General features: G+C 39.9%; 1 protein-coding gene across 1 annotated transcript in view; it reads right to left on the bottom strand.

Annotated features, from left to right (window-relative positions):
* The window catches only part of efcab7 (EF-hand calcium binding domain 7), a 13,949-nt gene extending 4,760 nt beyond the window's left edge, over positions 1-9,189 (bottom strand). Inside the window, exons 1-7 of the mRNA XM_010790538.1 lie at positions 8,833-9,189; positions 8,169-8,380; positions 7,874-7,960; positions 7,326-7,527; positions 4,900-5,021; positions 2,554-2,695; positions 825-1,111 (exon numbers count right to left, since the gene is read on the bottom strand). Coding sequence (XP_010788840.1) covers positions 825-1,111; positions 2,554-2,695; positions 4,900-5,021; positions 7,326-7,527; positions 7,874-7,960; positions 8,169-8,380; positions 8,833-8,962 — 1,182 coding nt within the window. The 5' untranslated portion in view covers positions 8,963-9,189. The remainder of the gene's footprint in view (positions 1-824; positions 1,112-2,553; positions 2,696-4,899; positions 5,022-7,325; positions 7,528-7,873; positions 7,961-8,168; positions 8,381-8,832) is intronic.
* Between the last annotated feature and the right edge of the window lie 7,172 nt (positions 9,190-16,361).

The following is a 16,361-nucleotide window of genomic DNA, read 5'->3' on the forward strand; positions in this document are numbered from 1 at the left end:
GAGGAGGTGAGTTTAGGGTGGAGTTGAGGTGGTGGAAGCAGATCACTCGGTGAGCTGAGGGTTCGCCGTCCAGGGAGATGTAGTATCTATGCAGTTTTTTCGGAGCAGATGGTTCTTGGCGAGAGGTTGTAGGATTAGGAAGGTGTTTGTTTCGGGTGGCATGGGGTGGGGGATTTGGCATGGTGACTTGTAGTGGTTGTGTGTCGGAGAGGGAAATGGCAACGGGTGGGTCAATCACTGGGAGGGTTGGTAAGGCAGTGAGCGGAGATCAACATGATGTGTCCTTTGTCATGTGGGGAAGGTGACATGTTGGGTGAAAGTAGATAAATTGTCCAGTAGGGTTGTTGAATTTGGATGGAAGCTGTGCAGGTGCCGTTGCGTCAAGTGCCATGTTGAGGTCACCTGTGCATTATACGACTTTAGACAGGATGAGGTCAGTGCGGTTCGTGATCGAAGAAGGAGGGATGAGGTTTAGGAGGCCGGTAGATGAGATACTGTCAGGAGGGAGGCGCTTGAAGCTAATGAATTCAAAGATGAATCTGAGGGGAGGGTTAGTTCTGTGATCTAGATGTCTGATTGGTGGATTACAGCAAAGGCCCCACCACGGCGGAGGGGCGGGGGTTTTAGTGATGTATTTAAAGCCAGGGGGGGGGATGTTTTGGTGAGGGAGAAGAAGTCATCGGCTGTTTGCCCAGGTTTCGTGGCAGAAGAAATCAAGGGATTTTTTCCAAGATAGTGTCATGGAGGATGAGGGCTTTCGTGTTGAGTGATCGGATGTTAAGGAGGGCAATATTAGTTGAGTGGGAGGGGCGTGGTGTGGTCACAGGCTGAAGAGGTAAGAGGTTGTCCAGGTTGACAGTGCAGGGAGGAATGTGAGATGGGGGGGAGGAGCGGAGAGGAGGTGGAAGGAGGTGTGTTATTATCAGTTTTTGGTGGTTGAGGGCGGTGGAATCCACTCCAAGTATTTGGGCCAGCTCTGAGCAGAGGGCAGTGGAATCCACTCCAGGTATTTGGGCCAACTCTGAGCAGAGGGCAGTGGGATCCACTCCAGGAATTTGGGCTAGCTCTGAGCAGAGGGCGGTGGAATCCACTCCAGGAATTTGGACCAGCTCTGGGAAGAGGGCAGTGGAATCCACTCCAGGTTTTTGGTACAGCTGGGATTGTAACGGACCAGTGGTGGGTGTATAATATGGAGTAATAAGTGCGCTCAGATGACATGACAGTTGTGGGACATGGCGGTTAGTCGACCAGATAGATGTTATGGATGATTTTCCGGACCGGGAGTAAACAAATCTGCGTTTGGAACCTCTATGGACATACCTCCGTGTGCGTAGAAGCCCGAGGCAATTGATGATAGACAAGCTTAGAGGAAGCGCAGAACATTTATTGAGATTAAAAAGTTGGGAGACAGAGTATCGTAACATCGTAGTGCCGCGGTAGGATGCTAGCGTTAGCACAGCGCTGGCTATGGTTGTAGACCAGCGGCGCTGAAAGTGGAGCTGTTGGCAGCCGTCAGACAGGATGAGAGGTCAGTTGCAGGCTGTCCTTTACAGCAGATGGGGGGACCGGCAGGATCGGGAGGTTTAAAGAACCAGAGTCAGGGCCCACGGGGAGGGGCAGGACGAAGAATGGGGCTGGTTATTTGATGGATGGAGCAGCGTTAGCAGGTGGGCTACAATGGCAGTTGTAGCAGGGTAGAAAACCAAAGCGTCCGTCAAAAATGGCAATCGGGTGTAACAAATATACATATATATATACAATACAGAACACAAAAGCCACAGAATAGTTAGAAAACTATAGCAGTAGAAAGTGGTCAGAAACTCTTAGATTAACACAAAGAAAGACAAGGTTTTCGGACAGAGAAGCGGTGAGCAGTCAGCGCCAGCGTCCTCTCACGCCATAGAAAAAAGGTTATAGTTGATAAATAGATTGATAGATAACACGGCAGGGTCCGTGACAGTTTGTTTTCATCTGATTTCAAATAAACAAAGTCTTGGTTTTAAGAATATTAAACTTGTTTTGCCAAATTCACATGATAAATACAACTTTTAAGCTTGTAAAGGCATAATTACAAGAGGCAACTTAACGTGACAGCAGACATAACAACAGCCGGTGTTTCTTGTGAGGGTTTCCCCGGGAAACAAACACAATACACACAAATGCGTCACAGATTATTTTGCGGTATTTGAAATCATGTACGCAGCTCGCGACGTAACTAGGAGTCTAGTGGACGGTATCAGTAGGCTACTACAAGTAAAAAATAAAAAAAATAAAAAATAAAATCTTTTTTTTAAAATTAATTACGTTGTTTATAAATTAATCTGAGGGCCGCAAAAAGAGGAGGTGGGGGCCGCATGCGGCCCGCGGGCCGCCATTTGCCCATCCCTGATTTATATAATCTATAGGACAAACAAAGAGGCCACTTGTATGCAGGCTTAAGTATTCCTTTCTGATTGAAACATTTAAGATATCTTTAATAACAATACAGTATTCACTTTTTAACCGTTTAATGATTTGTTCTTGTTTAAGTGTGATAGAAAACAGTGGCAGTACCGAGTCCATGGCTGAGGCTGAGTGGTTGGGTGATTAGGTAGACGGTGGTTGTCTGGGGAAGGTGGAGCTGGTACTGCAGAGAGCTGATACTCCCATCATCCTCAAGGAAGAAACAGCCCTTCATGTAACTGTGATGCCAGTCCTGGAAACATTTATCACATTTCTGCTTAACAACAGCCCAAGTGAATCCAAATGAACAAATATATTCTAGCAAGTAAAGTAGGAAAATAATGATTTCCCAGACCCAGTTTTTTTAAGCCCTTTGAAGTATTACAGACACAGTATATCATGTTATGCGTAGCCCAATATATTCTTGTTTAGTGTGGTCTCTGATTAGATCTTGACACAACCCCAACAAACTGTTTTGCTGCTTGACAACCAAATGCATCTATTCATTGAACGGAAACCAAAACTAATTTGCAGTTCCTATTAAAAGAGGGATTGATCTTGTGACAGGGGAAGTATATTTTGGCATGAAAAAGCAAATTAAGCAGTCAATCATTACAGTGAGGCTGCTCAATGATTAACAGAAACTGCCATTGTAATAATTACCACTCCAACCTTCAGGGGGCATATTCATTATAACACAGTTCACGTCACAACACTTGTTATACTCCTGCTGATCCAGAGGAGGGCAGGAGTGTCACACTGTGCTTCTGCTGGAGAATGAAGTAAATCTCCCTGTAGGACCTGATATGGCAAATTAGAGTCCATTTAACTTTTATAAATACAGCCTTTTCAATCTTTGGCCCACGGTCATTCCAAACCATCAAGAGGCTACTTTGGCAATATTTATGAACCCTAACATTCCTCTCATTTTGAAATCTTGTTGTTCCTTTCTCTGGCAGCACAACTGAAATGAGGTAATAAATTGAAATTGAACAGGAACATCAAAACAAGGAAGTTTTCCTTCCACTCATTGGAGACACATTAAATGAAAACACAGTTGGTGTGGACACACAGTAAGAGGGCACCGAGGGCCGAATGGGTCTGGAACAGGCTGTATTTCCTTTTAGTGGACACATAAATCACCAAGTTAAACAAAGAAAGTACAATAAATACGGAGCATTTCACTCCCTTAAAGAAAAGCCATTTCCTCAAAGTATTTATCTTGGGCTGAGGCATAAAAGATCAAACCATAACACTTCAGTGGTTTGTCCAGACAATATTAAATGAGGGAAATTGCCATGGGCACCCATCAACTGCTTAAAGACATCAGAATGAATGCCTCCATAGAGAGAGGGTCAGCCTGCAGACTAATACAGCCGCTGTCACCAGCTCCAGCCACAGCTTTGATTTACTGCAACGCAGAGGGTCACCAAACCAGACACAAAAATACTCTCACATACACACTCTCACATTTAAACCATGACTTTCACCTTTTTTATAAATCTAACCTATTTGTGAAAACAAATCCTTGGAATTAAGAATATTCCTCTCTGGTTATTTGTGTAATCATGAAGACAGATTTGCATCCCACAAGTCACACATTCACAACCACAAAAAAAAATCACTGCCTTCCCTCCACTAACCCCTCCCCCAATTATCAGCCTGTGGCAATGTAGCAGCCAATAAAGCAGAAGTTCCCTCAGAGGTAATCTCTGGACACACATTCTTTTTCCTCCGTGATGTCTGGCCCTTTCCAATCTCAACACAGTGCCTGGACCTGAGAGATGGAGCAGGAGGCTGTTATTTTTATTTAATTATTTTTCTTGCTGTAAAGCAAACCAGCCGAGGTTAAGCCAAAAAGAGTGAAAACAAAGAGCGTGGGATCAATACAGTGTATATCTTTCCACCCTGGGCTAAATGAGCCCATCACAAACACTGGGTAACATGGTCCCTGCTATCATAGAGCCTCTCACTGGACTCAACATACTAACATTTTCATGTTTATATAGTGATGCCACAATCTAGTTCATCTTACACAACATGTCACATGTCATCCAACACCATTGATAAAAGCCGAGTAATGATTTTACAGCTCTGCTTATGTTATAACTTTGTTTAAAATAATAAAGCTGTTTTCATACCCCTTTTTCCACCATATCTACTTTTTTCTGTGCCAAATGAAGGATGAAAGACAAAAAAAAGCAATAAATGAAGAGAGATGTTGTTATATTTGGTCTTTCATGGCAGGAAAAACACGAGTTTAGAAATATAGAAAGACTGGAGGGCTTAACCAAAACTCAAAACCGCTATCTTTTGCTACATTTAAAAAAATGTATAGTCAATTAATCTTACATTTAATTGACGTATGGATTTGAAATGAAGATATTTTTGGTTGTAGATCGGACTGTAGCATGAATACAAGACATACTTATAACTATGAAGGGGGGGGGGGGTTACCTGCAAGCCTGAAGGCTCTGGTATTTTGCTGGCCTTATTGGTGCTGGATGTCATAGTGATGGAGTTTGACAAGGACGACCGTCTGCTGCGAGCGGAAGAAGGACGTGAGGATGATCGGCTGTCTGAGACACACACAAACATAAACACTCACATAGTTAAATGCTGACACAAAAACAGACCCTAAATAATGCTAAATAAATCCAGATGATGCAACAGAACAGACTGACTGGCAGATAAGTACAGCCCTCCTCTCTGCAAACAGTAAACACACGTTTAAAAGAGAGATGAGGTGCGTAAGATAATGGACACTGTAATCGGTCTTCTCATAAAGTCGGTCCCAAGTTCAAGTAAAGATGGCTACTTTGCATTTAGTTGGTGAAAAAGTGTGATCTCAAGTACAAATCCCTTTTAATTAATTATGGAGACCTTTTAAATCACAAATGGCATAACAGCAACGCCTCATATCCATTATCTCGCACAACTTTTCCCCTTAAACTCTAATTGAAGCCAGAAAATATCAATTCTCGAATGAGGGGTCTGATTGTTTCCAAGCCGAAGTAATGTGATTGGTTTAAAAGCAAATTATCGCAGCAGAGAAATAAATAGACCCACTGTCATGGTATTTGTGATGGATCTATTTTGTATTGATGGCAGTATTTTAATCTAGAGGAGCGAATTGTAGCTGTTGTGTGAATGTGGACAAAGATGCAAAGAAACACGGGCCAACAAAAGCTTCAATGTGAGTTTATACTGAATGTGAGTATGTTGTTTTAGCCCTAGTGGTTACTGGCACTGAGCAACTGCAAATATTGAACTTGATATTGAAAGCAGACCAATTATCGGAGGACCATCACGACAATTCATCAATTGTTCTGTCTGTTTTCCAAAACCTGTTTGATACCTTACACCTGATGTGGTTACACCTGCAAATTAATCTGTATCTAATCAATTATTTGCATAACAAATAGCCAACAAAAACCCATCTTCCATATATTTATAACACAATTCTCAATGTTTTATGGGTTTATACTGACAAATGTTGGTGCAAATGAACAGTCAAAACAGTTTTTGAGCTCCAAGAATAACCCATTCAACATGTGCGATCACATCGCAGCTGGTGTTAGGGCCTTGTTAAAATGTAGCGGGTATAGATCAATACATGGGAGAGGCACAATAATGTGATAATCCCGACTACTATGTGGGAGCTCATTTGTTTTTGCAGCGGTGGTAGACTGGGCCCTCCTCTCGACCACCGTCTAATCCCTCATCATCTCCCCAGTGAGAAGTGGTGGAATCCTCCGAATCAATAACATGAACATGGACTGACCACTTAAATCAACCCCATCTATCTTCCCACTGTGGGCCTGTCCCTGGCTCGCTCATCCAGAATCTCTGTTCCTCCCTTTGCCCCGGAAAACTGGCAATAATTTCTACATACACCTTCAACTGGCTGACTGGGCTGTCTTCAAAAAAACTCTGTAGGTTTATCATCAACAGTTGTGGAATAGAGAAGCTGAATTGATACAAGTCCTTGTTTGTTTAAGCACATTTTTTTTGGGACAATAGTTCTAACTCCAAAACCATAGTTGAAAGGCAGCATTATTCATCAGCATATGGAGCTTTTGTCAATCTCCTAATGGCAGAAGTGATTACCCAAATCACAACGCTTTACAGTCTCCTCCTTCCAAACAAGCGGCCCTAATTGTGTGGCTATTATGATGTATGGACTGTCTTAATGAGGTGATTTGTCACAGGGGAGTGAAAAATCGATCAATAACAAGAGAGCTATTATTTATTCATCAAATCTAATCGGTGAGGCGTATTGGGGCAAGCAGTGTGTGTATGGGTGCGCAACTATGAATTGGGACCTGAAGTATACATGATGTGCTTTAGCCATTGGCTGCTACATTGGACCTGTAGATTGTGTCGCACAAATTGCCATTATGTTATGGAGTCATACACCATTAAGATATTCCATGAGTCTGCTGGATATACTTTGATCAATACCTAGACACTGAGAAGAGTAGTGTCTGGTGATGAAAACAGATTTTGTTTTATTATTATTATTAATATTAATATTTGCTTTGTATGTGTTGTTCTTTTAGTAGCCATGTCCCTTTACCTTTTTGTCATTTAATTCAGTTGGGAAATCCAGATTAGGGATGTTGATATGTAAATCAGGAAGGGAATTCTATGAGATATAGTCAGAAGTTAAATATAAAGATATTAGATTTGAATATGTCAAGAACTTAGATATAAATATGTAACAGTGTCTGTGAAAGTGTTTTGAAGTAACTTTTAAAGTAAAAAGGAATTACTTCATGTATTTAACGTAAAAAAAACACCATACTAAAATATTCAAACATATCTGTCACAATTCAGTGGTGGTCAATTTTACGATACATTATTCTGGGAAGCACCAGTACCTTTCTTAAGTGTGGTGTCTGATTCTGCCCGGGGTGTTTCTGGAGGCTGAGGGAGAGTTGCTGCTGCTGATGACACTGAGCTCTTTGGAGGGCTGTATGACTGACTGCCAAAGTTTTGTCTCTTCAGCTTGGCATTAGCCTCGAGCCTCTCCAAAGCAGCCGTCTGACACTGCTCTACAGTAGACACAAGCAATCTGCAGAACTGACAGCAAGAGGAAACCAGAAGAGAGGGGATGATACATGAGGACATTTTAAAGTAAGATGCAGGGTCAGAGATACTGTATATCTTAGATGGAGGTACAAATATGACACTAAATAGAGACAATATTGGATCAAATCCTATACTGCTTCAGTGTTTCCCCTAGGATGGAGTCATAGCAGCGATGCTAAGGCACGCGGGCCTAGCAAAATGTGAGCGCGGAGCTGCACCGCCGCTATTTGTATATAGGGGAAACACTGTGCTTTTTTTCCTTATACTACTGAATTGGACAATTGTGTTACACAGCAGTGGTAACAGCATTAGAATCAACGTTCTAGTTCAAACTTACTTCTGCATAGTCCAGTTTGCCGTCTTTGTTTATGTCAGCCATTGAGAAAATAGCATTCACCTCTTCAGTGGTCATTTTCTCACCTCTCTGGAAGATTCAACACATTTTCTTTAGTATTAACAACATTTTCTTTTTCATTTTAGCGTGAGTCAATTATAGATTTTAAGCCGTTTATGGTAAGGCAGTCTTCATAAAAAATAAAACATTATTGGGTCAATTGTAACTGAGCTAGCTCAGTTGGCTAATTATATATTATTCAATTAAATCAGTAGTTCAAATATTTGAGTGTACTCACCGTGGTAAGGGCTTTCTCCAGTTCACTGTGTGAGATGTAGCCATCACTGTTAACATCCATCTTTTTAAAGGCTCTCATTAGCTCAGTTTCTTCAGTTTTCTTCTCACTTTTAAGAATCTCAAAGAATTCATCAAAGTTCAGTTTGGAGGTTCTCGGGGTCCAGTATTTATTGAGAGTTGCGTGTGTTGGGTTTCTACCAGCCTGCTGAAGAGCTGAAAAGGATAAATTGGAAATAATATTGAAACGACAACTTAAGTATCAAAGGCTGAGGACAACCAACAATAGTACAAAGACTGTTTATGTTTTACAGCTTTCTGACATTCCTTTTAAATGATATGTATGCAATTCAAAAAATATAAAATCCCTCACAATTAGTTTCTTTAGTGCACAATGTAACAACCGTGACAACTTTGGATAAAAGCGTCTAAAAGGTAACATGTAATGTAACTACAAAATTACACTTTTACTGTTTGTGTCTCCTGAATCACCAACAGGTCACTTGGGTTTAAAAGTTACAAGAGTAATCAACCCTAAAACTACTATCTCTTTCAGCTGGAAATTGAAGCAACAATATTTGATTTCATCTACTGATAGCTTTTTCAGAGGTGTTTATCTATCTAACGTTATGCTAAGTAGTGTATTTAATATTATAAAGTTAGCTTACCACGACATAACTGCTGTTTTGAAGAGATACTTGTCAAACTTGATCTAAATACAGCTAGATATGCGGCTCTGCAATGCACGTAGAAAGCCTCCTCTTCATCAGAAGGAACAGGCGTCTCCTGGAAAGACATCTTTGGGAGAAGAGATGTCACCTTTAGCTAGCTAATTTAGCACTCTGCAGCTTGAAAACCGTAAGATAGCGAGAGATTGCAGCTAACTGCAATGCTATTAGCTTTACATTTTCATCACACCGTAAAACTCAACTGATTCCATGAAAGATATTGCGTTGAGCATTGACATTTGCCAAACACCGTTGCTATGCTATCCTGCTGTATGTTGCTAGGTAAACAATAACTCATCGGAGTTCACCTAAAACGACTCGGAAGAAACACAATTTATTTTTCACGTTCCTGCTAAAAACGAATGTCATTCTATATTAAACCATTTGATATGATACAGATACAAATAATGTTTGAAATATAAAATACGGATTTATATTGCATTTAGAGCGTTTATTGGGTTGTTTGAATCGTTTTTGCAATAAAGAGACGCGCGGAACTATATGTAGGACATTCTATGTTTTACCCGAGCTGCTTGAGTGTGACAATAGAGCCAGATGCATACATTTGAAACTACAGTTTAAATACCGTGAGTATATTTTTACTGTATTCTTTATTATATGTTGCATGATAATTAACTTTCTACATGACACCAACAACAGAGTTCTCCCTGACAAACACTTACATCACAGACTGTTGACATAAGCTTCATAGTTAGTTTTTGTCTGACTTCTGTAGTACTCTACTCCTCGACTGAGGACTGGGGGGCTTTAATTCCAAGGGTTTGCTTTGCTGTGACCCCATACATATGTTTTACATGTTTTTCTTGGCTTCAATTTCCCCCCCAAAATAACAATTTCTTTCTGGTATTGAAGTGGGAATTTCACTGAAAGTGTACCTGTTTCTTATTCATTATCATGATAATATGTAAATGAGACAAAATAGGCCTAGTGAAAGGACATTTTGCTGCATGATATTGATTATGTTTTATTGCTGAAGTTTAACACAACTTTCCTTTATTGTACCTTTATGTTATATTATAGGCATGAGCTACAGATGAAACATAACTGTTGTATCCATGCTTGGTCATAGTGCTCAGTCTATTTACATTAGTTGGCTTATTGGTTGGATTAAGAATCTCCTATCTGAAAAGGGCAATCTTAAGGTTAAATGCCTCTTTCACAGAGGACATTTTGAGTTGTCACAGTAGAAACAGCACAGGTGAAAATGAAATAGTGGCTAAATTCTATTTAGCTTCTTTGGTTTCAAGCTCCAGGTATTGTACATGCTGGCTGGCTGGAACAGTTGAATAGAACAGAGCTCTCGTTAGTGTTATAGTGACACCTGTGCTTTTCCTTAAGTCAATAATTCTGCTGTGAGAAAAGCCTATGTGGCCTTACGGCAGGTAGAATCATACTTAATTGTTTGTTCAGTAGGCAGTATGCAATACATACTGATTGAATATTGTCAGGGAATAATTTCGCCCTACATGTTTACCTTTTGCCCTCTGATGCAGCTGACCAACCTTGATCAGCCGTTATCTCCCATAAGGAGGGGCTGCCCTAGCAAGTTGTTGTTGTTACCACTTTATGACCGGGCAACTCTCGGTGAGAGATAGTTATTGTTGTGGGACACCTGGAACACATCCTTCTCAGGGTGTAGATGACCCCGAGCCATAAGCGACAACAAATGTGATCCACTGTGTCCTCAGCTGTTTAGTCTATCTATTGAAGAATGTTGATTATTACACTCTGAACTAGTTAAAACCTCGAGCTACAGGAGGGTTCTTCAGAATGGATTGTGGCATCTCTACCGTGTGGTCAAACCGTGGCCCGTGACATGTCTTGTGAATTCTCCGGCCAAAGCTCCAAATAAACCGTCATTGTTTGCCATCAAAGCTCCAGCTCTCCTCGTGTCTCTCTGAGTCCTGTTTCCAATTGCTTCAGAAGTTTCCACCACAAGTATGTAGTAATTTACTTTAATTCATACCGCGCTTATTGTCATTTTTTTTTTTTGTACTGTTCCCTGGCCAGTCAATGCAAATCTGCCAATGTACTCTAGATTGTGTAACTAAGGATGTGGTGCTTCCTACAGTGATTGAAAAGTGAATTCCCATACTTTAGATATTTATTTCATCAATTGCTTATACTGTAGGCTGCACATTATTATTTATTTTTTACTGCCAACAGTCAATATCCAGAGACCCAAAGTAGAGCACAGTGTTAAAGGGTTACAGAGAACTCCCTTTTACGAGTTGCTATATTTCAATTGCCATACTTTCCTGATGGTCATAGTGACATATCAGAATTTAATGACAGGAGACGCGGGATGACGGAGATCCATCACTGGACAAATTATCAGTGATTTACATAGCACTAAAAATAGTTGTATAAGAGTCACTTAACACAAGAACCATTTCCTTAGTCAAGGCAGACATTTGGTGTCTGGCACATCCATCAAGACAAGCATTAGTTTTTAATTTTATAGTGCTGTCACTAATGCGTTACACGAGCTCGATTTACAGTACATTCATAATACTCACTTGGTTATGTCATATTAGGGTCATTTGAGACATAGCAGTGTTTTAATTTATTGTTCATTTCAAAACAAGTTTAATTGTGCTTGGAGAGAAAAAGTGAATTTAAAAAAGATCGCCAGAACAAAAACAGATAAACTTCCAATCCATGAAACACAAAGGTATGTCAAAAAACACAAACAATTAAAATAAACTATACAATACAATAGTTAAAGAAATAGCGTTGACACCAGGGTATTTTAGATAAGCAATGATAGTTATAGGCAATTTTTTGGTCCATAACAACAATTCGGGATGAATACGTTTTTCAATGTTTGGGTCTTGGATTGTATCTGTTATTCCATGTGTTTTTTAATCGTCTTCGGCCTCATTCAGGAATCACCACCTAACTGCTTTTAATCCACTAGTAACTGATCAATTAACTGTATGATAGCCAGCCAACATATAGAACAAGTCAATATGAGTAGTTATGTGTAGACCTTTAAAAAGTCATCTATGTTCAAGGTTTCAATATTAAAAGCAGTTATGTATTTATAAAATCAAACTGTGAGAATTGAATATATATTCTTCTGAGCATGTGCCTTCCTCATTCCAAATCTCTTTTGCTTTGACCAGATTGGACTCCTTGCGATCTAAACTGGAACCATGGGTGGATGGATTCATCAAATCCAGGAAAGAGCTGGAGGAAATTCTGGTGAGAAAGACATTTTCTTTGAAATCTCTGCAATAGGCGGAAATGTCTCTGACTCTATCATATCTAGAGACTGAGAGCTGATGGGGTTTTTATTACTTACTGAATATTCACTTCTGACATGGCTTTTCCTTTCACAATACATCTGCTTTTTTTTTTAATCTTTAGCTCATTCATTTACAGCTTTCGTTTGCCTTATTCCACCATTTCTGTTTTTCTTTTCTGGTCTTTCCATTTTATCCCATTGATCCTTTATTTTTGATTTTCAGCAGAGGGCAGCAGTGAACAAGGACGTTTCTTAGATCTACAACAGACCTGAAGACTGAGCTAGAGCGACACGGAGAGCAGAGTGAGTACAATGTTGAATATGAAAGTCAGTCAGAAGGGTTCATTTTACTGACCCGCCTGGATCTGAAATACATGAACAAGTTATGAAATATATTCTGTGGTTATTTATGGCATCAAATAGAAGACACTCGTTTTGGGTTATGCTTTCTATATTACTCAACATTTTTAAATGGCATTTGTATTTGGTAATAAACCTACAACAATGTTTGAGTATCCAACAATCCTTTATTGTTTAACATTCATGTGATATTATGCTCTATGTCATCAAGATAAACACACCTACTCCACATAACTGGAATTGTATTACATTGATCAGTGAAAGGCTTTATGGCTGCATGCAAGCAGAGCTGAGGGTTGATCAATATCACAAGATTTACAGAAGATTAAAGCTCTCATGCATGTTTGAAGATGCATGTAAATATTCCACACTTACAGTATTTAATTTAAGGCCACATTGTGGGTCTGTTGGACATTTTGAACATAACGTTTGGAAATGTTATAGGGGATATGCAAGTAAAGATATGTGCAGCTTACCTTTTTGCTTATATAAAGACTGTTTTTGTTCACAATACGTTTTAATGACATCCTTGGCACCATTGCCTAAGAATGGCACCATGTAGTCAATTGACCTTATCTCTAGGTCTTTTTAGTGTTGCGAAACATTTAAGTGCCAATTGTTTGGTTGTTTTTGTGTAGTCACGAGGCCGTTTCATTTCCCAAGGACAATCCCCTCTGCTACTATTTCACCATTCGATTAGCTTCTCCCTGCATCTTCTTTGCTACTTAACATTAACAGCATCAATGGATGCCTGTTTCATTTGTCCAGACTATCGTGTGCTTTGCGACCCTTGCAGAAAAACAACATTTTGTTATGGATACACAAACAAGTCAATGAGTAGATTTCCTAGGGATAGAATTAATTTGATTATTTTAGGCACATATTATGCCGGCAGCAGAGCAATTCTTGTGATCCAATCATACAATGGTGACTTGTGGAACATGAATGGAGGGTATTGTTAGGAGGCGAGCTTGTTTTCCGATAAGGTTGTCAGAAATTATTTTAATTAGTTCCAGTAAGGGAGCTGAACATACATGATGCATTGTGGATCCACACCCAAGGAATGTCACATTTTTGTCACATGGTGGAACTGTGAAATGTATCAGTTTTGCATAAGCCTCCTTACAACAACAGACTTCACAATGTCAGGGCAGATAGATGTGGGATTGAATCGGCCCTCTATGTGCATTGAGACACACATTATACAAACTAAACAAACAAACTGTTATTCAAAGCTGCCGAAGAGTTCTGGCCTATATCAGCTGGGAGCGTGAAATCCAGACAGATGACGTTGATTGTATCTTTAAGCATGATCTTGCACTAGTGTAAAATGTTTGTTTAGAGTTGCAGCTATGGCCTTAAGGCTTTGGGCATATGTGAAACCCTTTGAACAAGGCTGTGTGCTTTATGAAGTCGTGGGAATGTACTGTGCTGTATGTGCTGGTGGTTCTCTTATCTTGAATTCCAAGGAAATCATAATGCATTATTATGTATCAAAGCTATTAATATGAAGACAAGTACAAAAAAGATTTATCATACACAATATACTATAGTGAATCACGAGAATATACAGTAGTTTTTCATAATTTCCCCACCATGGCAGAGGTTTCTTAGAGGTGCTAAGTAGTGATTGATTTATAGATCATTTGTAATGAACTGTTTTCCACTCATAGACTCAATACCCAAAGAGATGCATATTTTACACTCCCTACATACTTTATGGAAAAACCCAACTTAACGTGAGAGCTCAGAAGTTCATTTACTTAACGTATAAGCATGTGGAGCGACTGAGGCCCTTTTGTCTGTAAGTACAATTCTATCTATTATCCTTAATTCTTGAAAGAGCTCCATTAAGTCATCTTATGATGTTTTAGGAGCAGTAACGTGATTTCAAGCCCACATTACCTGAGGCATGCTGAAAGGGCACTTGGTTTGGAGGAAGGAATAGTTAAGATAAGTGAGACTCGAACCAATGGCTCTTTGATGTCCATCTTTTACCTGTTCTTCTATCCAGCACCTAGTTTTTATTTTTGGGCAAATATTTAAAATAAACACACAGATTGCACTCATTTGCAGTACATGTTTTTTCCCCTACACATGAGGAAACAATCTGTTTGTTTTAAAAAATATGTTTATCCCCTAACAAACATACAATCCATTCATAATAGGATAATGGACGATGGTAACAAATGAGAAGATTCACAATGTCAGCATCTCACCCAGAATGTCTGGTTGAACAGCAACATCTGCTTGTTAGCCTCGCAGATGGGGGTGCTGCAGCCCCCTCAGCAGTAGATCAGTAGAAATGGCCATGACATGGGACCTTTAATACTTTACATGATTTCATCTTTCATGAGTCTCACTTTAAACACAGTACATTTTGGATCCTTGAGTTTTGTCTGAACTTACAAGTATGGTTAAATACATCTTTCATGGCAGCCACCAGGAAGAGCCCTTTGCATGTTCAGCCTCCGGACCCCTGGCTCTCCTCTCTGAGGTGCCAAGCCGAGCCCCCCCATGACCTCCACCCCACCCAGGCAGCTGAGTAAATCCACAAGGACATTTTAACCTTGAAGTTCAATCCTCCAATCCTGCTTCTCCTCCGATGTCTTATTTTTCCCCTTGTACTTGCCTTGTCATCCCCTTTTTTCCACCTTATGCTGTGATAGTTAAAACTACGTTTTCCCTCAGAGTGAGAGTGCAGTTTTAAGAAGCGCTTACGACCGTCCTTTAAGGTTAACAGAAGTTTCAGTAAGCATTCTAAAGAAGTCACTCTTTGTGAGCAATCAGGCTTGAGGCGAGCATAAATCCTCTGGGTATAGTGGCGGCATTACAAATACCCAGAGCGCCTGTATGTGCTGATGACTACAAAATTGAAAAAGAAAGGCCCTAATAATTCTGAGGCAAGTTTCCCTCAGCAGTGGGTATTGATTATTTGTGTGTGGTGAGAGATTTGGAAAATTCAATTAAAGGAGTTGTGCAAAGGATTCATAAATTCAGCCCCTCCAACCCGTATCGAGACATGGTTATGTTCTAAATCAATGCTGCACTTCACAATATATTTTCTTAGGAACATAAAAATAAATAACATTTAAACAGTTCTGCTTACCGCAGAAACACATTTTATTTTCTCCAAAGCTTTTTAGTAACAGCCACGTACTGACTTGTGCACATCTTCAGGGTGGCAACATATTTTTATTGCAGTTTTATCATAAGAAAATCCTATATTATATGAATTTTGAGATGACAAAATGAGGAGAAAGGGGACGGCTCAGCAGTGTAAAAATTGATCAGGCCATAGATGGGGGCCACGATGGGGAAGATTTGTATGTCAGCAGTAATGGGCTGTATTAAAAAGATAATTCCTTAAGATGTCATAAAAGTGATGGGGCCGTGTCGCAGGTGGCGGGCCCCCGGCCCAGGCGGCTCCCAGACTCTGGCACATCAATCCTAGCTGGCCTCACGGACAGATGCCACCTACCCACCGGGAGTTTTATGCTTTCTGATTGAACACACGGTTGCAATTAAAGGGGGGAGTTGTATATTAGACTGTTTTGGTCCAAGAGAAGCCGCTGGTCTTCGATCGACACCGTGGGCTGCAGAGTTTGCAATCTTTTCAGGCGTGATTTCTGATTTAGTGATTGCATTTTATCTTGGTGTGCAACAAATCTACTTCCATGTTTCTTTGAAATATTAACATAGCAAGCAAATATATATTTCTTTATAACAAAATGTAGTTGAAGGTTGAATGAAAAATGTATTAGAATTATTAAAGGATGAGATTTAAAGATTGAAGTTGACTTTCCATTAAATTACTTCTTGCTCAAATGTGTTCAAA

The sequence above is a fragment of the Notothenia coriiceps genome, unplaced genomic scaffold (genome assembly GCF_000735185.1).
Source record: "Notothenia coriiceps isolate Sejong01 unplaced genomic scaffold, NC01 NC01_scaffold00034377, whole genome shotgun sequence".
NCBI classification, from domain to species: Eukaryota; Metazoa; Chordata; class Actinopteri; order Perciformes; family Nototheniidae; genus Notothenia; species Notothenia coriiceps.